We start from the raw sequence: 26,518 nt of genomic DNA, 5'->3' as shown, positions 1-26,518 counted from the left end.
CCTGACAATGTTATCTGTCCTCTCAGTACGGAGTATCAAATGTCTGTCACGAGTACAGAAATTAATTTAATGTCACCTGAAGACATGCAATTAATCTTTTAGAGGTTTTCATAATACCTTTACAGAAAGAGTTGCCAGTTTGGCGGATTTGGATTTTGGGGTTTAGCAGAAGATAAGGAAAATTAATTTTTCATCAGGGTTAATACAAGCTAGCAGGGCCACAAAGGCTGAGAAAAATGGTTTGGGAATTTGTCAAGTGTTGTCACTCTAGAATAATGCTGCTTAACGTCTGATAGGTGTAATCAAGAGTTGAGATTTCTATAGAGGGGGATTAATCAATTTGCTCACTACAGAATGCAAGTTGGTGATACCATTCCTTCATGGGGTTTAAGAATGAAAATAAGATTTGATCTGTCAAATTGCAAGCAGCACTGACAGTATCAATAGGCATTTTTATCAGTACATTTTAAGGCATTTGTTATAAATAAATTTGTCCTGCTAATGTTGGTGGCAAATAAACTTCATCTTTATTGTAAAACTGTCATAATGATTATGATAGAGTAGAGAGCTTCAGCTTGCTAAATTCGAGCAGTCCCTCATAAAATTCTGCTTTTAGAATTTGTGATCTCGTGTTTGACAGAATAGTCTGTTTCTCAAAACACAACAATGACACACATGTGTATGTGTAGTGAGAAAGTCTTACTGTTGAAAAACAACTTTGATAAGTATCAGGGAATTGGTTCTAAAATTCATGGCCATTGAATGGTGTAATTTCTTTTTCTTGTTAGTCCAGGTTCAGATCAAACTGTGCAGACTCTTCCACGGTAGAAGTTTGAAAACCATTCACCATGAAAACCAATCCTCTTGCCTTGGTCTTTTGAATTTCGTTTAATTACACAGAGTATATGAAATTAACTTAAATGTTGTGTCACCACTAACAATCTTGCAGTACTTGAAATTTGAAAGGTAGTTTTATACTTTCCCCTGAACATAACTCCTGTCACTTAAAAAAGGTATTTTCATTACTCCAGAATTAACTGAATAATTGTGAAGTTGCATTGAAGAGAACTCTTTACTGGCTATATGTTAGCTATATGCTTATTGGATTGCAGGCAGAGAATGGAAATTCACTTCTTTGCAGAGGACTTTAGAGGAAATACGGGGTATAAAATCAGAGCTTATATTGATCAATCTCACATCTCTGTGGTGGACTGAGGAGTATTGTACACGGTTTCAGCACTTTGTGCGCCAACTTGTGTGAGGCAGGCCATGCTGACAAATAGATGCATCTCTGAAAAATTCACTGTTGCCCTGTACATCTCCAAATGCCGTAGAAAAGAAAAGATAAAAATGTGTTTTGACAGGAGAAGACTGACAATTTTAGTAACGCCTTCTGTTGCTACATGTTTAAATTGGGGGAGGGCAGTGATGTAAGCTAATGAAAAATTAGCAATACAGAAGTTGTCTTTAGGAAAAGCAAAAGTTGATTTCAAATGAGCTAGACCTGAGATGTTTTAAGTAGAATAGATGCTAGCAATTTAGCTTCTGTGATTTAGCTGTCATTTTGTGTAGCTTGCGATACAGCTTCTATTCACTCACCTGCGTGCCTGTAGCTTTGCTGTCCGGTTTGGTTCTACCCTCTGGGTGCCAGCTTACTGTATATCTCATGAGTGAAAATCAGGAGGCAGTGTATGTATAGCCATCTTTTACGGTCATACCTCTTTTCTTCCAAAATGTTTATGTTCTCATATAAGTGTGTGGCCTGTAACCTTCTGAGATTTTGTAGCTTTAAGTCCTGATGTTAAAAGCTTCTGTGTGGGTGTTTTGCTTGATTTAGGCACTAATATGCCTGAAGAGGCCACTAATTGTCTTGCATAGAAGTTTGAAGGATGATGATGGTGGTGCGTCCAGTTTGCCACTAGATACTATTACATGGGTTTGTTCGTTCTGGCTCAGACAGTGCTTGTCCTTGCGCTGTCATGTCTTTAACCGATGGAAAAGGAATCGGTGCTATCTGAGGCTGTGTTACTTTGCTTGTTAGGCACGTAGTGGCCTAGGAGTCACATTTAGTTTTCATTTTCTTAAGAAAACCGCCAGATTTTGTCATCATTTGAATCCAGGGCTGTCTGTAATGGGAAACAATGTATTGCTGACTTGCAGGGAGCACTGTTAGTCCTTGATCACAAAGTTGCTCACTCACAGATCTCTGACGAAATGGTGTTGCAGGTTCATCTCTGCTTCCCCTCTTCAAGTCATCTCCAGAAGCAGTAGATGTTCGGAGCAGTGGTATAAAGAAAGGGTTTGATCCAGTTGCCCTTTCTTCCTTGTTGCAGGAACAAGCAGACCTTACTCCATCCCCTTTTCTTACCCTATGGACTGACTTGTTTTGTATTTCTGAAATTCGTTAATTCATTAACAGGTCCAGAGATGTTTCTAGAGGAGCATCATGCTAGCAGCAAAGCTCCAAGGTGGCTTTTGAGGCCCTAGGAGGGAACAAACCCTATCAAATTTTTCATCAGTGTGAAACAATCTTGTGTGCTTATGTCTTTGACTCTGTAATAGTTGTGTGGTTAGTTTCTACAGTAGTCTGTACAGTTTTATTTGGTGATAATTGGGTTTGGTAGTTAAATATTGGATGGTTGATGGCCATCCTAACCTTTTATAGGAAACAATTGTTTGCTTTTAAAGTTTCAGTAATGAGCGTGTTTGATGTGTTTTGTACCCGAGGGCTTCAGTCTCAGATGCTCTTCCTATGTGCTGGGATCACTTTTTGGTTTGGAAACAAATGGTTGCAAACATTTCTGGTTGTTTTTCACAGCAGGCAGTTAGCAGAGATTAGATTTTAACTCCCAATTATTGCGTTTAAATTCCTCCTAGAATTTTTTTGTTCCTTTTTAGTTTCATCATCTATCAGCTGCTGTAGGATTGAATGAAAGAAATTATCTCATCAGGGCATAGGGCTTATGGTGATGCTGATATTGGAGCTAATACTAAAATGAGGAGGATTTAATGCTCTTTTTCTGGTATGGTTTTGTTTGTGTGCAACATTTGGTTTTTTCAGGAGAGGAGGAGAGCTGTTGCTTTTCTATTTTTGAGCAGTAATTGAAGAGAGAGAGACTCTGAAGGGAAAGCTGTGTAGTTTCTCACTAGTTGTTGCTCTCAAAGGTTTAGATACAAATTTTTCTGCGAAGCCACAAAACCATTCAGTTTAACAGAGGAAAAAACTTACGTGATTAGATGTGGAAAAACTAGATGCGGTTTTCTATCACTTTATTGCTATGGACACTGTGGACAAAAGAGCATATATTTTTCCTTGTGATAGATTGTGCTGTTGAAGTGTAGATGGTGTGATGAAGCTGATTTGTCTGGGATTTAAGTGGTTGAGTTCTTGAGAAGTTGTTGCCTGAATATACTTGATAATACAGAGGACTTTAGAGGTATGAATTGTGAACTAGTGAGCTTGCAAATACGAGGCTATGCTATGTATCACCTGTACTGGACTATTTATCTTCAAATGATGGCAGAGAGACGTAGTAACCAGCCCTCAGTAGGTGGTTCTTTTGCTTTTGTTTAATCCTGTTAGAGAGGTAATGATTTATGTTCTCAATCAAGATATTCTTACTCTTACACCGCAAGCCTGTTTCTTCTGCAGCCTTGTATTTTGTCTCCGTGTCTGCAGGAAGCATGCCGGTATATGTGAAAACCTCTGGTTTGTGACACACGTTACAGATGCAAAAGGGGTTTTGACTTGTGAATATTTAAGGGCAGGGAAAATATGTAAATAAAAGCACTTTCATAATTTTTTTTTTTTACCCCTTCAGACATGCCTTTTGCAGGGTTACCTGAGGTTGGTAAGGGACTTAGACGAAGCCTTCTCCCTGCAGATATGTTTGCTAGTATTTGAGTACTAAAGTTGGAACCCAGTCAGGGTATAGGTACTGCTGTTGAAACCATGCAATAATATGATGCACTTTATAGATGCAAAAGTACCAGATCTTTTGCCAGTCTCTTGCTCCATGAGATGTTTTTCAGTGATTGATCTGATGTGGACAGTGGGATGCAAATTCAAGGATCACCTGTGTGTCTGTGGAAAAAACCCGAACTGTTTGGCTAGAGGCAGTGGAAGGCAATCACTTGCCTCCCTCTTAGCGCTCTCAGCTTACGCTTTTACTGTGCTTGGCTGCACTGAGATACAGTAGAAAGAGCAACATTGGATAAGAGTGGCACTGAGGTAGTGTTTTGTTGTGCTTGTGATTATAAAGATGTGTAACAAGAGCTTTATAAAAAAAAAACACAAAAAACAACCTTGGGGATGAACCTTTCCAAGTACAGACGGTGTTTGAGGAAGGAGACTGTTCAAAAGGCTGCTGGTACAGAACGCGGCAGAACAAGTATATGCTTGGAAATAAATACCAGATTTTAACTAAAGAGAGGTTGGAGTTCTAAAGATGAGCAGAGTATTTGCCTGGTTCTTCGAGCCTTCAAGGTTCTTTGCTGCTTTTTGTGCAATGTGTATGTCTTTCTTTAAACATAATTTAAAAAGTGGTAAAACAATACAGAAAATATGCACACCATAGTTCACTTGTAACCCTGGGAGGAAGAACGATTTGGAAAGAGAAGTGAAAACACCTTGTTGCTTTATATATGAAAAGACATTATTGAGCATTGTGAGTATAATAAAATCAGAACAAAGCAAACTGTTCTTCAGATACCATGGATTTATTTTAGGCTGAAGCACAATTTCCAGTCTGAGCCTTTGCCCACACCTGCCACGGCTGTGGATCTGCTTTAGCAGGAAAACTGCTGGGTGTTCCCTGTGCGCTGAGCGAGCTGGATGTGGCAGGAGGCTGTTTGGGGCGAGGGTTTGCAGTGCCTGGACATTGAGCCGCCTGTTGTGTTGTTGATTTCAGCAGGGGGGAGAGGATGCTGGCTTTTTTCACCCAGAGGGCCAACCCCAGCGGCCTCAACAACCCCCGGAGCCGAAACAGCAGCCAGTGCGGAAGGTCACATTGACAAAGGGAATGCAACAGCAGCAGCACCAACAGCAGCATCAGGCACAGATCCATTCACCAGCTCCTCAAGGAGTCAAAAACATCCAGGGAATCCATCAACCTAAAAAGGTGATTTTTAGATGTGTATTGCTGCTAGAAGTTTTATTGTCTAGCTGTGTTGCTCTATTAATTCTGTTTGTCAGTTGCTAGCGCAGGGCTGCATGACCCAGGAGATGGATAATTGCATATAAAGCTTTTAATCTAGAGGGACATGTTTGTACCCGGCACAGGCTGGTGATGCCTGCAGGTTGTTTCATCTGCTTTCTGGCCAGCACAGTACTCCCTGGAGGAAGTACCCATGTCCCAAGATATCTACTGTAGGAGACAGTATCCAGTGTGTTTTCTGGCTTTAAAATCAAGTTTTTCTGAAGTTGTGCTTAAGCTTTTATTTCAGCTGTTTCCTGCATACATAGGAGCACACAACAACTGTTTTGGGATGCTCTTCGGTTGATCCTCAAAGTTTTTGTCACTCCAGCTGGAGATCTCGTAACTTGATTTTTGCACTGATGCACTGGGAAGAACCAGGGAGTGGGTTCAGGTGGCAGTGGCGTGTGCCTTCTCTGCATGTGCAAACTGGCACACTCCCTGAAAATAGCTGGTATTTTGGCTTTAAAGTTATTTCTTGGTCTTGAATCAAAGCCATAATCTTCCTGCTTCATGTAAGGATAAAGTTTCCGTGCTGATGCAGAGGTGTGAAAAGTCATTACCCTCCATAGGCTTTCCAAGAATGAAGAAACTGTGTTAAGTGTTAACTCCATGTTAAGTGTTAACTCTGTTTAATGTTTGTTACTGTTTCATTGTTGGTTTTTCTCCCTCCAACTGTTCTACCTTTAATTCATAAGAATTAAATCCACACATTTCCAGAGGATACTGTGGTGCCAGATCCTGTAGGACTTGAGGGGAAAAGGAGCTTTGAAAAAAGTTGTTTTAAAGTTATTTAGCATATATGAGTACTCAGTCCTGATAACAGACAAGGCCTTGGTTGTAATAGAGGCTGGAGGTGCTTGAAGCAGTTTGCTGATCTGGTGGATACGTAAATTTACTTGTGGGTTGAGAGGAGAAAAAGGAGAGGAATCACTGGTTGGTATTTCTGGCCAGACTTGAAGTATGGGAGCTGAACACATGCTGCTGATGTGATCAGTGTTGAAATCTAGGTTATACGTTTTGGTCTGAGACCCTCCACGACTTGGTTGATCTGTGCTGAAGCCCAGGCTTTCAGCCTCAACACAATATATATAATTCAATATATGAATATATATAATTCAATATATGTTAACTTGCTGGCCTTCTAAGGGGCTCGTGTAGGCAGTGGATGAATATGTTAATAAGTGGCCTTTCAAATCAGCAAACAGCAACAAGCTGTTTTAAATCAACATGTATTTTAATCCGGTCTTTAAGTAAATGGCCAACTTTTATATTGTCTGTCAAATGCGGTGAGCAGAAGCACTAGGTAGGTAAATCAAAATACTGTTACTTTTGTTGTTGGCAGGTCATTATGCACGGCAGAGGCAGAGGAGTAGCAGGCCAGATGGGCCGAGGACGCTTGATGCCAAATAAACAGAACCTGCGAGTGGTGGAGTGCAAACCTCAGCCCTGTATTGTGTCAGTTGAAGGGCTTTCTTCATCAACTACTGATGTCCAACTGAAAAACCTGCTGATGTCAGTGGGACCCATTCAGGTAGGTCAACCTCGGTTTATCATTTTTGTGCCAAAAGGCTTTCATTCCGGAAAGCTCAATTAATTCTCTGACACTAAATACAATGTGTGTTTATTGGTAATTTATGTTTGAAGGCACCCCCACCCACACATGCTACACCTGGTAGCAAAGACAAGCAAGTGATGTTGCTGCGGCATGGGAGGTACGGTAGGATTTTGCTAACCATCACATTCCTGCTGCAAAAGTCTCCTTCATTTTGGAGTTCCTGTGCTATCTCCTTTATTTTTTTTAGACAGTACAAGCCTGCCCGTTTGGTGAGGTTGTTAAAGCCAAATTATCATATCAAAGAAAATGTATTTTTGATTGCTGTCATTGTTTTTATTGTTGGCTTTTTACCCGCCCCCTTTTTTGACATTTACCTTTTCCTGTCATTGCAGTCCTGGGGTAAGAGCACTTAATAACCACTACCCGGTGGAGATTTTATACCATGTAGCACCGCCTACTTTTTCATATGAAAACACAGTCTCAAGGATTTTATTTGCCCTTTATTTTTTTAAAGTTTCTCTTTAAGAGAGGCCTGTGAGCAAGGTTGAGACACACACATGTGCACACTGATGTATCTGCTGTAATGCTTCTGTTCGTAAGCTGCCTCCTGGCAGTGATGCGTCAGTTAAACTGATTTTAGGAAAACAGGAGGTCTTCAAAGCACTGAAGGGCTTAGGAGGCCCTGTCTGATTTATTGTTAATACATTTGAAAATATCAGTCAATGAATAATGATAGGTACAGATGAGGAGCATTTTTTTGCTTGATTTTTTTTTTTCAGTTTTCAGTGCTCCTTTTGACAGGATCAACATTTTCAGACAAATGCAGTGCATGAATTGGAGCTGTTCTGTGGGACTCCTGTTAGTGGGGTCATCTCTCTTTGCAAAACAGGCCACTGTACACTCTGCCTCACTTCTTCCCAATTTAGGTGATGGAATAATGCTGAATTATTTATATCGTCAATTCAGAGAGGTTTAATTTGTTTGTGAAAGCAAAAAATACTTCACAAAATACTTTGTCCCTTCATGTTCTGTAGTACTCTAGGAAATTATTCATACGGTCCCAAAGCACGTTTATTCAGTGTTTACTTGCTAAATCTTGCATGAGAATATTAGAAGGAGATTAATAGAGGCCCTGCTAGGAAATACTCACAATTGAGAGAAGTTATTGAGAATGTGCTAAAAAATTTATTCAGTACTTGCTGTTTCATAGCAGACTCTAAATTCTGTTCTCTCAATTCAATGTCACAGACCAGTTTAGAAGGATGTACTTACAGGAGAAAAAGATAACTAATTTTCTAGTAGGATTTGATGCATCCCTGTGCCCTATAGAACTTGTGTTCTTGCAGCAGCATCAGCTGTACCTTTGGAAATTATGGTTTCAAAATCATCTGTTTTCACCTTCTCAAAGAACTAGAAGTAGTACTTGAAAGAGATGCTTGAATTTAGCTAATCGTGCAGAAGGCTTTTGTGTTGATTCTGTATTTGAATTTCAAGTCTGACTTATCGAAGGCTAGAGATATCCTGGCTTGTTTGTGGCTGAATGATGTTTCACAAGTGTGGATGGTGAGATATGCAGGGGTGAAGCGATCCTTTTGTAGGAAGAATATGAGACCAGTACCACCATATGCAATATTTAGCCCTTGGGGGTGGGGTTTTTTTGGTACCATGAGAAGTGTTACCACAGAAGTATTAACGCACCAAATGAGGAAGAGGCATCAGCAATTGTAAGTGCCTTGTAAGACAAGAACTGAAAATCAAATGTCTGAAAATTTGTGTTGTCCCTGTTCACAGCAATGACTTTTATATAGATAGTACTAGATTTTCAGAGATCAGTAGCCTGAAGTGAATGAGTGGAATTTGTTGTGGCTGTAAATTAATGCTTCTACTAGTGTTTGTGCTCGGTGCTGTACAAAATCCCCCGCCAACTGGAAATGGTCAGGGGGCTTTGATAGTGAAGGGATGCTCTACTTGGTTATATCCTCATTCTTCCTTTAAAATGCATTTCATGTCAGTGACTTGCAATGAGGAGTACAGAAATGAGCCACTGAAGAGAGCCAGGTAGTGAATGCCAGCGCAGGCTTTTTGAGGGTTTCATGCGTGAGGACAGAATGTGTGAGAAGCAAGGGCAGGTCATGGCCATGCCCAGAGCAAAGAGATCTTGAGCAGTGCCGAGCGCTGATCTTCTAAGATTAAGCGGTGCAGCTTGATGAACCGAAATAGGAGTTTGGGGAGATGACTGTAGTGAGGAAACAGCAAGGTGAGAAATTCAGCCACTTTTTTTGAAATTAAGCGAGGTGCCCAGGTTTTCAGCTGGTTGAGATAAAGTTCAGGAGGTAGTATGAGGAGGGAAAGGGGAGCCAGTTGTAGCTGACTCCATCTTTAAGAGGTAGAATATCCTGTCTCTAGCTATTGACTATATTCAGCAAAATTTTCCTTGACGAACTGAACTCTTGAGATACCAGTTTCTTGATTTTTATTTATCTTGGGGTGTGTGTGTTTATTTTCATGCTTCTTTTTTGCAAATGTAAAAGAAATTTCAAATCCGAGTCAGATTATCTGTTATCTGCATACCTGGGCAGTGTCTTAAAATGACATGTACTGATGATCCAAGACCCAATACCTGGTTAAAGGTCCAAACTGTTGGACATACGCCTGTAATGGTAAGCGAAGCATCTTGCTTCAAGGCAATGTGCAAACAGAGCTCATAAATCTGAGTGTTGCCTGGTGTATGAATTCCTGCTGCAGTCAAGACGTGAACGTGGGAATGGCTTTGCTGAGGCATGGCTCCCGGAGAAGGGGAATGACCTCTGCTCCTTGACAAGAACAGATCACGAGCACTTGTCCCACCTGGTACAGGAGCTCTGCTTAATCCATACCTTCCCTACTGGTGCTTCTGTAGAGCAGCTGATCCCACACCAGCTCCTGTTTTCAGATGCGTAGCAGTATCCCGATTTTGTTGCAGTGTGCTTGTCCTGCATGTGTTTTCTCAGGAAGAGGATCTTCACTGCCATAACAGAAAGTTTTAGTGTATTTATGTAAAAAGTCTATCATTTATCAATGGAGTGAATGGGGAGGAAGAGATTGCTCTGTTTTTCTGGGTACAAATGGGTTGGATTTTTATTTTTAGCTTTTTGATGTCAGTATCATTATTCAGGTACAAGTACTTTGCAGAGACTTTCCTCAATGTGTAGTGTTCAGTGCCATCAGCTTGCATTGAGGTGGTGGTCAGGGGCTGGGAATAGCTAAGGACGTATAAGAGAAGCTGAAGGAGACTTTCTCAGTTTTAGCTGGAAATTCAGCATTTTTTCCCCTTATTATACCTTAGAAATGGAGAAAATTATCTTTTCCCATATATGAGCTTTGAAATACCCTGGATTGCTTAGTCACTGAAGGCTCTCTAATTCTCATCGTTGCTTCATTAAAACTTCTCCTTTACTAACATAGGAGAAAAAAAGACCATTAAGATTCTGAAGATACTGAATAGGAGAAAATCTTTGGGGCTCCAGGAACAGCCCCTGAGTCATAGCTGGATTTTACAACTCGAACATGATTAATTTAGCTGGAGAAGTGTTTCCTTTCAACATAGGGCTTGCTGTCAGACTCTTTCTGGACAGGATAAGCTTTCAGATACAAATAATACACCTGCAGTAAGATCTGAGTGCTGAATCTAAAATAATTACATGCTATAAATAAAATTATGTATTCTGACGTGTTGGAATGTACAGAAGATTTCTGAACACACCTCCAAAATAGAGCCTCATGGGGGCTGCTGGAGCAGTGACATTGAGTACACATCCATCCAGAACCACTTGCTAAAGTAGATTACTAATAAATTGCAAAGGTCATGAAATACGCTGTGCATTTTTGTGGTGCTCTTGAATCCAGGTTTAACGTTTACACTGTCCAGAGAGGCTTGTGTTCAGCTAGTTGTGCCACCTTCAGATATTATTTTTTTTTTTAGGATGGTGGCAGGTAGAGGGAATCATTTGCTAGATCTCCAGGTAATTTGATATTCTGTGGAGGTAGTCTGTCATCATCTTTAATTATTTTTTCTTACATCAAATGATTGCAAACATAAAACATCCGTGCCAAAATCTCAGTATTGCTTTCTGAAGATTTAAGATCATAAATTCTGATGTTAAAAGGAAAAATAAATACTTGGAAAAATTCCCAGTGTTGTATATCAGAGATGATGAGAATGTATTGATTGTAGGTATATTTTGAGTAGTTTTACAAATATGGGGTTTACTCTGATAATGTAGTAATTTGTTTTTTGGTCTCCGAAGGGAAAAACAATTGCCATGTTGATGTGCTGCTCTTCACTTTCTTAGAGTGACAGTGCTACCTAGTGCTCAGTTAGGGTAAAAGCAACCATCTGCATTGACACTTAAAAATTGCTGAATTTAGTTTAAAGACATACTGGTGGAAATGAGAAGCACACATGGAGGAGCACGCCCAGAACATGAGTCCTCTTGCAGATCAGCGGGGTGGTTCTCCACATGACAAGGCGCACAAGGCATGCAGGGCTGTCAGGGTGACCTGTGTGGTCTTCCTACCTGCAAAAACATTTTCAGCTGTTGTAGAAGCTGTGGGAGGAGACATGACGTGGGCAGTCCTGCTCCATCCTTGGGGCTAGGGGAAGAGGAGAGCAGCTCCATCATGTGCCTGTCCAGTTCAGCCCTGCTGTGGAGCAGTATGTGAGCTGCAAATGCCCAGCTCAGTGATGGGAGAAGATCCTTTCTTCTCATCTCATCTTGCACACGGAGATGGAAAGCTGAACACTTTTACAGGCAGATACTAGAAAGTCAAAAGGTGGCAGAAAAAGGGACAGAAGGTGGAAGAGATCAGTTGCAACAGCTGAGGATAAAATAAATACATTCTATCCCAGCCTCCATGCCTGTTGGTAATGGCTAGGAAGGGTTGCTCCCAGGAAAAGATGCTTCAGGTGTCAGGAGACTGCAAGGATAATAAAAATATGTCTGCATTTATTGATGGGAGGGAAGAATAAATGGAATGTGATCTTTCTGTTTAGGAAGTGCCTGCCATGCTGCTATTTGACTTGTTGCAGAGCAGGTTGGATCACGCACTGGAGACTGTTAGTTAGGAAAGTTTATACTTTCTTTGTGTATAGACATGTTTTTCACAGCTTCGTGTGGACTGCCACTCCTAATCCTAACCCCAGTGATGAATTGAATGTGTGGTCTATCAGATAGTCCATTTACTTCGGTGGAAGAAGTTAAGTAAAGGAGAAAACTTTTATTTCCTATATGTCTCTCTAATTGAAACGAGTGCTTGCTCCAGTCTCGCTCCTACCTGCTTGGTTTCCATCTCTCAGTGCTCTGTTATCTCCCTTTTAACATCTTCTCTGTGTAACCTCTAAGAGTTTTTGTGTCAAAGATGTTTGCTTTCTGTAAGCGATCTCTCGTTTTCTACTTGTGGATGTCCTGCTGCTTGTCTCAAGGCTCTTTGTTTTGCAGTGAAGCAAAACTAGAGGTTATTATGCTGCTATTATCATACAGGCTATTTTAATATAATTTTCGCTGATATTGTTAAAGTGTAGATTTAATTGCAGAGCGTGTGTAAAGGAGAAATTTGAGGGCAGCGTAGGTCTGGAGGTCTGCAGAGGGAATCGTCCATTTGTGATATTCATGCTTTAGTCACTGTCAGTGCTTCAGTTGCAGAAAAAGCCAGAGCTGCTGATTTCTTAAGTTGTTGAATTAAATGGTATGTTTAAAAACAGTTTGTAGGCAACCTCTCAATCAAAAGCATGAGTGATCATGAAATAGTGGTTTTGTTGTATTTTTCCATTCAACACAAGATCTGCATCTTCCCATGGCAGTGCCTAAGGAAGCAGAAAGAGGAGATAATCAAGATCAGTTTGAGCTCTATGCTGTCTAAAACCTTTCCATATGAAATACTCCTGCTCAGCCTAAACCAGTTTTTTATTTTTAATGCTGAGGATATGTCAGAATGTAATCTCTGTTCTCCAGAGTCAAATGGGAACATGCCCAGAATACCACTGATCTCAGGTTGGTCTTGGGAAGCGCTGTATGGTAGATCTGTATGCCTGAATCCATAAAGTAAACTAGTCATTTGAAATCCCTTGGAAGTTGTTGTATGTATTGTCAATCCTTTACACCTGAGTGGATCTGGGAAGGGGTTTTCATCCTCTGGTGAACATCTGACTAGGTCAACTTAAAGAGAAGATGTGAATGAAGTTGTTCACTCAGAGCGGTGACGTTTGGGGAAGATTGTGATATTTCAGTTCAGGAATTAATGATAGAAGGAGAGTCTAGTGGAGTGCAGTGTGGCAGCAGGGAGATCTCTTGTGGAGGAAACGTGAGTGTCCTCCCATTAAATGGGAAGTCAAATGATGCTTGGTAGAACCAGCCCGTCTCCAGAGGCAGTGCTGCATGGCCGTTTGTTCCCTGCTTCACCCAACTGCCCTTTTAAAATCAGTAGGTTACAGAATAATACTAAATTCAGATCAAATTCCTAATGAGGTGCAATACTTTGGGAAAGATAAACTCCTGTTTTTATCATTATAACAGATAACACTAAAGTAATCCTTACTTTTATGGTATGTGCTCTTTGAAAATGAGAGAGCGGTTGTCTCTGGTACTGTATGAAGACCTGTCTGATGCTGTTAGCTTCTTCATGATACTGCCTTGGGTCTAAAACCAACACACTGAATTACTTTTTCAGAAATGTGTTTTGGGTTTGCATGGCAAGGTTTTGGCGGGGGGGGGGGGGGGGGCTACAGGGGTGGCTTCTGTGCGAGGCCACTAGAAGCTTCCCCTGTGTCTGCAGAGCTGATGCCAGCTGGCTCCAACCCAGACCCGCTGCTGGCCAAGCCCATCAGCGATGGTGGCAGCTCCTCTGGGATAATGTATTTAGGAAGGGAAAAAAACCCAGTGCAACAGCAGCTGGAGAGAGGAGCTGAGTCTATGTGAGAGCAGCAGCCCTGCAGCCCCCCAGGTCAGCGCAGGAGGAGGTGGGGGGGCTCCAGGCGCTGGAGCAGAGGTTCCCTGGCAGCCTGTGAGGAAGACTGTGGTGAAGCTGGCTGTACCCCTCAGCCCATGGAGGTTAGTGATGGTGCAGACTCCCACCTGCAGCCCCTGGCGGACCCCATGCTGGAGCAGGGGGATGCCCAAGGGAGAATGTGACCCTGTGGGAGTCTCACGCTGGGGCAGGCTCCTGGCAGGACCTGTGGCCCCGTGGGGAGAGGAGCCCACACTGGAGCAGGGCTGCTGGCAGGGCTTGTGACCCCGTGGGGGACCCACGCTGGAGCAGTGTGTGAAGAACTGCAGCCCGTGGGAAGGGCTCACGTTGGAGAGGTTCGTGGAGGACTGTCTCCGTGGGAGGGACCCCACGCTGGGGCGGGTGGGTGGTGTGGGGGGGGAGGAGGCAGAGACAATGTGTGATGAACTGACCCCAGCCCCATTCCCTGCCCCTTGTGGTGCTTGCAGGAGGAGGTAGAATGCAGCAGTAAAGTGGAGCCTGGGGAGAAGGTGTTCTTAAGATTCAGATTTATTCCTCATCCTACTCTGATTTGATTGGCAATAAATTAAGTTAATTTTCACAAGTCGAGTCTGTTTTGCCCATGACAGTAATTGGTGAGTGATCTATCCTGATGTACAATATTGTGCTGGAAATACAAGTTAGATATATTGTGGGGAAGCAAAAATAATACTGAAAACGTGATGGGTAAGCTTCTATTCTTGGGCAGACTCTACGATCGGTAATGCAGTAATTCAGGTTTTACTTTAAAAATGAAAGGTGAATGCTTGTACCTGTATGGATTTTTACATTAATGAAACACATTAGACAGTGGTACCAATAATTTTGAAAATTTAGTAGAGCTTTCTTTACAAGTAAGCGGGCTGATACAGTGGATAGTCTGATTGGTGAAAGATTATGATTAAAAATAACAGCTTTCTAGGAGGTTATTTCAGGATCACCTTGTAGCGAATGTACAAGCACTAAAACTATTTGAGAATGTTAGGGATGCTAGAAGTACTGAATGTTACCAGTGGGGGAAAAAAAAAAGACTGCCAAAGTATTTTAAAAAATTTTAAAAAATGAAGTGTGTTAAACTATCAAGGTAACATGATGAAGATACACAAAATTAATTTTGTGTTTGGAACCAACAAAAGTAGAAGCTGGTGAAGTAAATCTTTTAAGATAATGCCTTGAGCAGCACTTTGAGCTAATAAAATTCCACAGGTTACACAAAAAAAATGTGTTTTCTTTAGACTATTGCTGTTAACATGATTCAAATGCAGGATCAGCTCTAAACTGCATATCATCCTGCATTCAAGGAGACAGAAATAATCCAATAGGATGAGTATGCAGTTATTTTACTTCAGGTTTCCACGGAAGTGGAATGCTAGTTTGTATGCCTAGCCGATAACCCATCTGCTCGGGGTGGAATAGCAGCAGCTCAGACCTACACACTCTGGCAGAATCGTACCTGCTTGTCCTGTGCCTGACTGTCAGTGTTGTTAAACATAAAACTCAGGATCTGAATAGTAATGCAAGTAAGGAGATAATGTCCCAAAATCAGAACATAAATTTTCAAGAGATCTTTGTTAGCTGGATGAGTAATGTTCATACTTGCAAGTCACAGTAAATGAAGATTTGTTTGAAAACTCAATGTAGGTCACGATTTCTGTTGAGATATTAAAAATCTTTGTCAGCAAAGATACATTTGTGGTATTTCAGGCCATGGTGGTCATATCGTCAAAGTAACTTGGCAATTGTTGTCTTTTCTTGTTAAAACAAAACCTGAACTTTTTTTTATACCTAAATAAGGTGTGTATACCTAAAAAAGAGTGATTTCTGCATCATTTTCAACACATAGTTTGAACACAGTGGAGGCTGAGAATTTGTATTAAAACTATTTTAATTAAATTTTTTCGGACAGTTTCCAACTGGAGAGGTATTATTTGTGTTGCATTAGTTCCCTCTTTTGTTAAACCTAGGTACGTGTAACTGCAGTAGTTGAGAAGACCCTGGGCTGTGTGATGGGGGGTGGTTAGGCAGTTCAGCGAAAGATCAGATGGGTTGCCTTTTTGTTTTCAGTTGTCTGTATTGACAAGTGAAATGAAATCTGATAAAGATGCTTTTCAGTAGATCTATCCAAGAATCGATGCCTTGTTGCCAAAGCAATTGAGTATTAAAATGTATTTAGTGGTTTGATTGCAGTGTTGGGTGGTTTGGGTATTTTTTCCTTTGGAAAATAAGGCAGTAATGCAACCTAAGAACAGACTGTGACATAATACCCAAACTAGTCAGTCAATAAACTTTATTAATTCATATGAAAGTATAAATAAGTTGTCTATAATAGTATTTAGATACTTCACCTAATTTTGTTAGTAAGTCTGCACTACAGCAGAATGTCTTTCTTTAGTCAGTTTTTTGTATACTAATTACTCAGCAGCTTCTTAATAATTCATCATTACGGGTTTATAAACTGCAAAATCGAATCTTGCTGCTGTGCATCTCCAGAATATTAATGCAATAATAGATCCATTCTTGTGGAAAAGGTCACTGAGTGCAGCTTGTCGTCTTCATTTGATCACAAACGGGTCTGGAGTGTAAGGCATTGGGAGAAGTAACCTGTGGTAGTTGTGTGAGACCTGACTTTGTGAGGGTCTGTTGTCAGCAGGACAGCTGGGGGGGGAAGACAAGCAGATTGATGGTAGAACATGCAGGGTACAGCTGAAGGGATGCATCTCTCAGTTCTTTTCCAGCCTTTCTTGTCTGACTGTTCTCTGAAATACTCACCCTTTCAGTGATTTAAACAGCTTTTTCTCATATTAAAAGTATCAAGTTCTTTTGAAAGGAACAGATTTACTTCTCTCTTTTTTTTTTTTCCCTTCTTAATTGTAATTCTGAGAATTTTTTTCAACTCTTACAAGTCTCTTGTTTATCAATCTTTTTTAATGGCTGTGATTAGTTCTTAGTCTTCAAAACTTAATCCTTAGTGATAGGACTTACTTAATCCTTAGTTCTCTTCTAGCCAGAAAAGTGATGTCAAAAGGATGTGTATTACATACAGTTCTATAAATAATAATAAAGTGGCGTCAGTAAAGGAGGAGAACACAAACTTCAACACCTCCTTCACCTACTCCAGTAGATAACTTCCAGGAGAACTGAGCTTTGTCCAGGGTCTTTCACTGACGCTTTCTGCAGCATGACTGTATTCTCGTTGGTAAAATGTGCCTAGCCTTGTCCAGAGCTTTCTGATTAAAAACCCAAAAATCGTCTGCCAAGTGTTTTCATTTTTTAAAGCTAAAACCCATCCCTGCCAGCTCAGAAACTGAGAAGTTACAGTGACTTAGCTAAACCTTTCCATTGTAGCAGCTTTCAAAAAACTATACAGTGCAAATTAACCTGCTGATGCTTATCGGTTTTGCTGAATCCTTTAACTTCTCCTCAGCTTTCACTTTGAAACCACAGGAGTGACGGAAGTATTAAACTTCTGTGATTTTCCTGCTGAGAGGGAAGTTTCCTGTCAATTGCGAGAAGGTACAAGGTAGCTACTGCCAAAATTAATTACTTCAAAATCACAGATAAGTTACAGAAAGAGCCTAGAGCTGAATTGTCAGGCTTAGATACAGAGAAATATGTCTATCAGGTGCCTTGGCTCTTGTTAAATAGGCATCTTATCAACGTGAGGCTTACCTGTTCAAAAAAGATGTAAGTAGGCAATTTTAATAGCAAATTTCATCTAGGCGTTTGACATCTTGCTTAAAAACGCTGCATTCGATTGAATGAACAGGGAACACGTTAGTTGGGTTAAAAATTCTTTCACTGAGAGATCTCAAAAGTATGTCACCCTTAAAGTGTATCAACGAGTGTTCCCTAGGAACAGTTTAGTCTAAAGACATGTGGTACTTTTTTAATAGTCTAGGTGGTGATACAGAATTTTTGCAGGTGAAGTTTAAAATCCTGGAGTGTGACCATCAGAGTGCTGGAATCATCCAGATGCAGGGGGATGCTGCTGAGCTCCAGGCTACATGTAGGATCAGATAATCAGGCTAATACCTACCCATCGGTAGGTTATAATAAAGTCCAGAAAAGTCTTAACGTGCCTATATACATACATATACATGTGTGTGTGTATATATATATATATATAAAACTCGGTACAAACCAGGATTGGCTTTATTAGAAACTTGCACGCAGAAAAGAAGGTTAGTAATTCTCTAATTCTGTATCCAAAGCTATAAGAACAATTGGAAACTGGGAGGTGAATCAGGACAATTCTGTCTTGGATGTGCTGAGCGGAGCCCATCCAAAACTCCCTGTGAGGTACTGGAATCACCGTGGCGTTGGGGGTGTACCTACTGAAACGCGTAAAACCTCATCTTCTCGAATTGCTCTTTTTGAAAAGTACACTGTTATAATTAAAGTGCTAATTTGAAGTATCAACTTGAATAATAAGTTAATACATTAATAAATAAGTCTGATAATTTCTCATTACCAAGGCCACAGGATTGCTCTCTCGAATCATCTTGGCATTGTCTGAACGTCCTGCTGAGGCAGGGAGCAAGGACACGTGTTCTCCAAAGCCCTGGCTGAGGCATGCTATGGTTTTGGAGACCTCGATACTACATGGGGGGGGGTGGGGGGGGTGGGGGGGGTTGATAGCTACAGTGTTGTGAAATGCTGCTCTCATGGTACGGGGCAGCACATATCAGATGGACTTGTTTGGGTAGATGTGTGTTCCATGGTTTCCCATTACTAGGAGGGCTTGGAAGTGGTGACCTAAGCCATCTCATCAGGGTTGTGTGGTGGTTGGTGTCAAGAGCTAGCCACTTGTTTTTGTTAAAACAGTGTGAGGATATACAGTGTGTAGAGATCAAAACCTACTGCTGCTTTTCCCTGTTTCTGTCCTGTTTAACCTATGGACAGCCCTGATCCTTTAACGTACATCAGGCGAATGACTCCAGTTGTTTCTGTGTGAAGTTGAGCTCTGCCCAGCGGAATGTTTCTTATTCGGTTCATGGGAGTTTGGCTGCAGGGTTTAGTTCATCTGTATGGACTGAATTGAAGAGCTGTTGCCTTTGCTTAACGAGCAATGGTCTGGCTTTTCCATTGGTACAGTTGCTTAATGCCACCAGCTCAGACAGCTTCAGCTGGGTCCCTGACTGCAGTCTCAGAGGGCTTTTTCCGTTCCCTCGACACCAATAAAAGAAAAGAGATATGGCAGAATTTCAATCCGTTCGGTGCAAAATGAGGTTTTGTAAGTGGACCTCTTAAGTGAATTTTAAAAATATGTTTTGGCTTTTTGTCTCTGCAGAGTTTACAGATGCTTCCTCAACAACGGAAAGCCATAGCAAAATTTAAGGAGCCAGCACATGCTTTAGCATTTCAACAGAAATTCCACAGGTAAATAAGTAAGCACTGCTGCTGCTGCCTCGGTTCCTTCCCTCCCTTCACAAGATTAAATCAGTCTCCTCTGCTCACTGTCTCTCTTAATCCAATCAAGCATCTGTTTATTAGTGACCTTCATAGAACCTCCTTGTCTGTTCTCCACCCCTAGAATCAGTTTGAGTACCAGGTTTAAATCTCTTTTAACTTTCAACAGGCACATGATAGATCTGTCCCACATAAACGTGGCACTGATAGTTGAGTGATGTCTGCTGAGAGAAACCCTGACACTAACAGAAGCATACTGTGGAGCTACATGAGGCACAGTGGCAAAACCATCGGGTTGTGAAACCTTTCAGCTTAGTCTTTAATTGCTATGTTGAACTACAGAAAGCAGCAAGATGTTCTCCAGAAGAGCTGAACTTGAGAGGATCTGCAAAAGTGGAATTTCTGTTTGGTTTGTTCACATTCTGTTGTAACCACGTGGAACTACAGATGTTTTCTTCAAAATGCTTTCAGTGCATGTAGACACTGTTCTTCAAGATCCTACTGTGTGACTACAGTGACTTGAGCGAGAACGTTTACATCGAAAGATTGAAAAACTTTCTTCATAGCAAAGAATATTTGATAATGGTTGCTCTTATCTTCAGTGCGAGGTATTTGAATGAAAACTCATTTTTCTAAACAAAACACATTAGTTACGTTGCGTATCTGAGAGCACAGAAGGTATTCTTGCATAGATTTAAACGTGGTCTACTTCACTGAATAGCAGTATGCTGAGAAGCTGTGGAGGTGACACTGGAAAATTGTAGTTTTGATCGTTGTAAATAAGTTCAGTCTGTCTTTGCATTTTTCTATTCCAACACAGACTTCCATCTTCTCCTTCCAAGTCCACTTATTCCATAAAACCCTGTGTAGGAATAACATGGCTGTATTTTCCCGTGGTTGTTAGAAACAAGGATCTTTGCCCTTCAGTAGCATCGTGGGGTAGTGAACTGCAAGTTGTACCTAGGTTATTTTAAATTACCCTTTTTCCAGACACAAGGAAAAAGAAACGTTTGGTGGCTCACTTGAGAAATGTTACATGGAAGAGCGGTGCATTCCTAATAATTCTTTTGGGCTAGCGTTTCATGATTGCCTTATGCTTTATTTTGATTAGTTTTTTTCCTTTGAGATTTATTTTGTGACTTAACGCTGAACCATAAGAAACGAGTAACTGAAAGGACTTGGGTTGATGTGGTGTTCCCCATAAATACAGGACTATAAGGACATTGTGAATCTGCTGGTGGATGTGGCAGTTTCCAAAAATTACATGCAAACATTAAGGAGCTTATATTTTATTCAAAGTAAAATGTGTGATATTTCCTTTTGGTTAGAACCATCTAGATGGTGTTGCCAAAGGAACAATTTTTTCAGTTACTTCTGAATAAACTTAACTAAAATGTCATCTTTATATTGGATTCCACTTTTTATGAACGTTTCCGTAGTTTTTAGACTGTGAGCTTTTGCTTGGTCCTTTATTTTAGGAATACTTTTAAGAACTCCACCTACTAATCGAGCAGTTGGGGCAGGCTGACAGAAACCTTACAGGTTTCTTACCTGAGTGACCGCAGAAGACTATTATTGCTCTGTAATGAAACAGCTGTGAATGGGGTCCAAAATAGGCATGCCAAGCATGGAAAGCAAGTTTATAGTACCATAGATTTTTTTTAATTATTATTAAGATTTGATGGTAGCCAAATCATAAAGACCTAATTGACTTTCTTACAATTTTGGTCCAGATTTTCAATTAAATAGAAGCTACTAAAAATAATGATTGAATAATAGATCCTGTCAAAAGTCATCTAGGTAAAACTGTTCTTTGTTCATTGAAATTATACAGAATACTGTGGTACTTCGGTAATACTGCACCGGGAGAAATACTGAAAGAATACTCTTAAGCCTGTGTACAACATAGTGACGAGACACAGGAACATCATGAGAATTTTTGCATGGAAGTTAGTTTTACAGCCATCTGTACAGTTCCTCATTTATGCATACTAAATAATATTCAGTACAATTACTATACAGAAAGTGCTGTTAGTGCTTCAGGGTAGAGCCAAGCCCAGGACAGAGAATGAGCTGTAGGTAGGAGGTGCCCAGCGGGAGCCGACCCTGAAGATGTGCGAGGTGATGTGCCCCCTCCCACCGCGAGCGCTAGGACCCCTGCGCTGCCGCCTCAGGTTACGTAGTTTTTATTTTAAAGAAGTAAATTCTCATCTTGGGAACAAGTCATTAAACAGTTATTCGTGCCACTGTTAGGGAGCAGCTTCTCTGTGATGAGAAGGATGGGAAGACGTGTTGGAGTGGAGCGGTAATGGTGCGTGTCGGGAAATCTGGGTTAGATGCGAATGCCAGACGGGCCAGCAGCTGAGTTCAGCAGTAGGAACATCTGCAGTTGATCAGCTGTCCTGTCAGAAGCAAACGTTATTGGGGTTAGAGGGTTTCTTGGAGCCTAAGAATATGGGTTTGATTCAAAAGTCAAAGTAGTTTGTAGAAATGCTCCAGCTTTGGGTTTTGAATCCATCCCAAAGAGGCTGAGGTTCAGCCAATTTTAAGTTTTAAGAATTTTTATTCAGTTGGGTTTGTTGTTTTTGGTTTGTTGTTTTGTTGTTTTGTTGGTTTTTTTTTTTTTTTTTTTTAAATTGAGACAAATGTGTGGCTTTAGAATAAAGATGTGAAATTGCCTCAGATCTATTTTAAATGCAGGAGGCAACATAAGCAATGCCTGTTTAATGACTAGATGCACCCTCTTTAAAGGCAGTTGCAGTTGGTTATTGCTTGTGCATAGACAGGGTACGGGCGGATCGCTGGTTATGATTTTAGCTGCTTATCGCAGTCAATACTTGGGTACCTGCTGTACCTTATTATATGTAAATATACTATATGTATGTATGTCTGTATGCATTTTATTATATACATACATACATACATACTCACACCCTGTGTTGTCACCATAACTCTCTAATATCTTAAACTCAGTAGCAAAAGTAGCAATTAGGTGAGTCATTTGTTAAAATGTTCCTGTTTTGTTAGTTCTCAAATCCTGACTTAAAAGTGGATCTCTTGGCAATGATCAGTTTGGGTGATAACAGCTCTTTTAGATCCATTTGTTGTCTCCTCCCAAAAAAACCCCAAAGAAAGTAGAGGTAAAACTAGATGGACGTGTTCTTGCCATGTTCTCTTTCAGCACATAGTTAAATCTGAGCATCTTAAGTTCACATTCTTGGAAGATCTGTTGCAACCATTATCTTGTTCTTTCTTTATCATGCATTCAAAATATGATGCAAAATGGAAAAAAAAAAAGGCATTTAATGTAGTATGTAAATATTGACCTTTTAAAATTAAAATGTTACTTAAAGTGCTTACAGTCAACCACATCTTAGCTATTTGTTAGTTTTTTGTGTTGTCTTATCTAAGTTTAATGGATACAGTTCCATAAATGTTGATGTGTTTTTGTGTATATCTTCAAATTTTTATAAAGATGCTAGTAAGTCAATACATATATCCTGATCTGTGTATTATTTGTTCACAGTTTCTATTAGCATAATTTTATAATGATTTTAATGGGCAACTCTAGTAGGTGATTATATGGAGCCAACTTTTTTTTTCAAATTATTTTGTTTTCCTCTTGTAGCAACTAATCATATTTTGCCTTGACTAAAAGATTGGATTGGCCATATGATCTGTGGTATTTTAGTAGAATGTTCTACTTTTTTTTAATTTAAAAAAAAAAAATAAATCTCGGTCCTTTAACTTTTGAGGGGAAATACAGTGCGCTGTCAGACCAGGGCATGGGGTTTCTAGGTTTGTTCTGTTGTGCTGTACCAAGTACAAATCAGGTCTGTCGCGTAATATTGTTCTCAAAAGTTTGGGATATTTTGGTTTTACACGTAATTCAAGTTGGTCATGTAACACATTGGTTCATCACAATGTTAGCAACTGATGTGGCACGTATACTGTGTGATGGTTAGATGGCGCTTGGAGCAACCTGGTCTAGCGGCAGGTGTCCCTGCCTGTGGCTGGGGGGTTGAAACTAGATGATCTTTAAGGTCCCTTCCCACCCAAACCATTCTATGATTCTATGGAACTATGTGCAGTGTTGAAAAAACTCGGTATATGTGGTGCTAGGCAGGAGGAGGACAGGTCCATAGCACCTTCATAGCTGGAGGAACTTCCATGCAAGTGTTCATCTCTTAAGTAGTGCTAGAGGATAAATTAACAACAGGGATGTTGTTCTTGGCCCGCATACATCTCCAGTATGACTTTGGGAAAGAAGAGTAAATACTGGCACACCCTCTGTAAAGTATTTGCAGATACCTAGTTTATTCCCCAATTTAAATCTGAAGATTCACTTCAGATTTCTGAATTTCTGAGGAAGGAAAAAAAAAAAAAAAAAAAAAAGGCCTTGCAGCCAGTAAAATGCATAGCAGACTCAGCATTTTAGTTCTTTGATGTCAGCTTTCCACTGCAAGGGTATAGATGAGAGATTTTTTTTCATAGAACTGTAGGTTATTCCAGAACAGCCTTCAGGGTCTTTGTTGTTTTTTTCTTAACGTGATCTAGGTACTTGAAATAAGAAAACAACTTGATGTTGAATTTTTTAATATTTTTTTTAAACATAGTAATTTTTTATCTGTTTAGTTTAAAATTGTGTGGTTTTCCTGGAAGCTGTAGGTGCTTCCTGTCGTTACACACAGTAACTGCGTGTCTGTATGTGTGTGTGGGTGCGTTGCCCTTACGGCTGGGGTGCGAGGGCGGGCGGGAGGGTGCAGGGTTTCGTTTCTTGGGGTTGTTTTGGCCTGTTTTTTGTCTAACTCGGGCTATATCTTGGATTTGTTCTCTGGTGTAGTATTGTGTTGTTCTTGTCCTCCGCGTAGTACTGTGTTTGTTACGTGAGTAGGTAGAAATCTGGCTTCACCTGTTCACTGTCAAAAAGGCATTTTTGTTCAGAGAAACAACAAATCTTTTTTTGAAATTATTTTTTGTGCTTTTGTTTTTTTCTTTTTAGCAGCATGTTGGGTGAGAAACTAAATGTGAAGGAAACAAATCCTGAACAGACTGCAGGAAGTTAGCTTGTATTTTAGAAGTTATTTAGGGTAACATGGGGCTTTTGTTTCAATGTTACCTTAAATCATGCCTTAACCTCTGATTAATTCAGAAGCATAATACTTGAAAGTATTTTGTCTTCAATCAGTATCAAATCCTAAGGATTTTACGTAAGGGTTTTTTGTAACCTGATTTTTAATGATGGAGATTACTTATTACCCACATGAGCACAGGGTCTTGTGTACAAAAACACTGATTCATATTGGATCCTTACGTATACCAACTTCTGGTATAATATGGTTGGGAAGGATCATTTTGTTCTTCATAACGCTGCTTTTTGCAGGGTTGGGTTTTTTTTTATTTAAAAAAACACCTCTGTTTTCTACTTCTGTGCTTATTTTGGTGGAAAGTGTGGTCCTTATTGCACTAAAGAAAAAACCTCAAGGGGGAATTAATCTCACTGGGTCTTTTAGTGTGGCTTTCTCATTTCTTGGTGGAATGCACTGATTTTTCTAACTAACTGGAAATGGGCATTATATACACACGCTGTTTTTCAACAGGTTACGCTGCTTTTATTTAATGTAACAGCACTTGGGTTAAGCGATTTTTGCCATCTAAATAACTTTAAACGGTATTCTAGATTAAGAATATTTTTGTAAAAGAGCCTGTGTACAGTTCAATGTAGCTGTATTGCGATGTCATGTGTAGTCACTTGAAAGTTCACTACTTAAGACTGGTGTGTTAACGTTATGTTCGTTCAGTGGTTCAGGATTTTCTTTGTGTACATCTAACGGTTTTTAATATGCACTGGATTTTTTTCCTTGTGCCTGTCAGGCTGACTTTGGGACCTTACACTTTTATTTCTATTTATATAATAACAAAACCATTTTTTCGCAGGATTTCTTTTTTAGATGGTGAAACATCTTTCAGCAGTTTAACTTCTAATTAATACACGTTTTCACTTACAGATACAGCAAAGACAAGATGCTAACACTCATTTGTTCACAGCTGATCTTCCATACCATTGCATACAATTTTTACTGATACAAAGCGCCCTTACGATAAGTCAACTTTCTTTTTTTCCAGTGGTCCCCTTTGTCTCTACCCTGTGCTGTACCTCGTTTCCATCTCATTTGCCTCCATTTTTCCATTCCCACAAGGATATTTGTATCCTTGTTACGTTCCTGCTGTTTTCCCTCTCTTCACCTCTCTGGACTTTTCCTGCCTGAGTGCCTTGCATTCATTCTTTCACTCTACTTTCTGTTCTTACAGCTCTGCTGAGGATCCCTGAAACATAGCCCCCCCACCCCGAGAGCATCATCCTGTACTTTTCTTTGCCGACTTAGGTACATGAGGTTGCTTTTGCAGGTATCACACCTTAGGAGATGCTGCCCATCCCAAAGCACTGGAGAAGCAGTACTTAACAGTTTTGCTTTGCAGTTTTACCTGTGTTGGAGGATTAAACCATTTTTGTTTACATGCTCCAGCATTTGTGGCAAGCCAGGCGAAACAGGATTAACAACTCTTCTGTCCTTTTCACTTTTTCAGGAGTTCTGTTCTTGAATTCAGTGATAGTAATAGCACTTTTTTTTTATTGCTACGTAGAAATATGAACAGTCGACATGATTCTACCTCCTATTACTATTACTGAATGTGATCCTTCCTAACCTGTAAAGTCTTAAACACTGTATATATTTGGGTGTTTTGAGAATCACTTCAAATGTATTGCTCTAATCTGGATTACAGAGTTTGTTTATTAGCAGTTCAGGATATAAATTCAACAGCCGACTGTATCATATTGACTCCACTGGGAGTTCGTCTGCCTCATGTTTTCTACAGCATCATCTGCACAAGGTGTTTACTACTAGTTTCTGGAATGTAATACTGAACTATTACCAAGTCCTCCACTTCCATAAGAGATCTTTGTCGTACCGATTTAAGTGAATGTAAAAATGGAAACACAAAGATGATCTCATGTACAATTTTTTTTACATGTAACTCCATGCTTAAAATGTCAACATGTAAATATATTTATTGTACCTAAAATATGTCAATAAAACTTGATCTTTATCATATTTCCTCTGTTGTCTCTTGATGTACAACTTGAACTGCAAATCCATCAGAAGAAGCTTCACGTGCTGGTTTATTTTACAGTTTTTATTACGGTAGCATCTCTGGGCCCCTACTTTTACACCGGCATGGTAGCATGGGGTTCTGTCAGAGGTGTGCAAAGGTGCCCCAGGTGGAAAAACGAGTGACTGAGCATGGGTGATGGTAAAAGGGGCTTGTGCTTTTG

General features: G+C 40.2%; 1 protein-coding gene across 4 annotated transcripts in view; it reads left to right on the top strand.

The window, feature by feature from the left end:
* The window catches only part of RBM33 (RNA binding motif protein 33), a 105,795-nt gene extending 79,498 nt beyond the window's left edge, over positions 1–26,297 (top strand). For 2 of the 4 annotated variants that reach the window (XM_040592350.1, XM_040592348.1), the window contains exons 16-19: positions 4,911–5,120; positions 6,541–6,729; positions 19,064–19,152; positions 19,352–26,297. In XM_040592350.1, the coding sequence (XP_040448284.1) occupies positions 4,911–5,120; positions 6,541–6,729; positions 19,064–19,152; positions 19,352–19,400 (537 nt within the window). In that variant the 3' untranslated portion in view covers positions 19,401–26,297. The remainder of the gene's footprint in view (positions 1–4,910; positions 5,121–6,540; positions 6,730–19,063; positions 19,153–19,351) is intronic. The other 2 variants (XM_040592349.1, XM_040592351.1) reach the window with 2 other exon arrangements.
* The last annotated feature ends 221 nt before the right edge of the window (positions 26,298–26,518 follow it).

This window comes from Falco naumanni, chromosome 4, assembly GCF_017639655.2.
Source record: "Falco naumanni isolate bFalNau1 chromosome 4, bFalNau1.pat, whole genome shotgun sequence".
Classification (NCBI taxonomy): domain Eukaryota; kingdom Metazoa; phylum Chordata; class Aves; order Falconiformes; family Falconidae; genus Falco; species Falco naumanni.
Note: the sequence above shows the minus strand (reverse complement) of the source record. Positions and strands in the feature narration are given on the sequence as shown.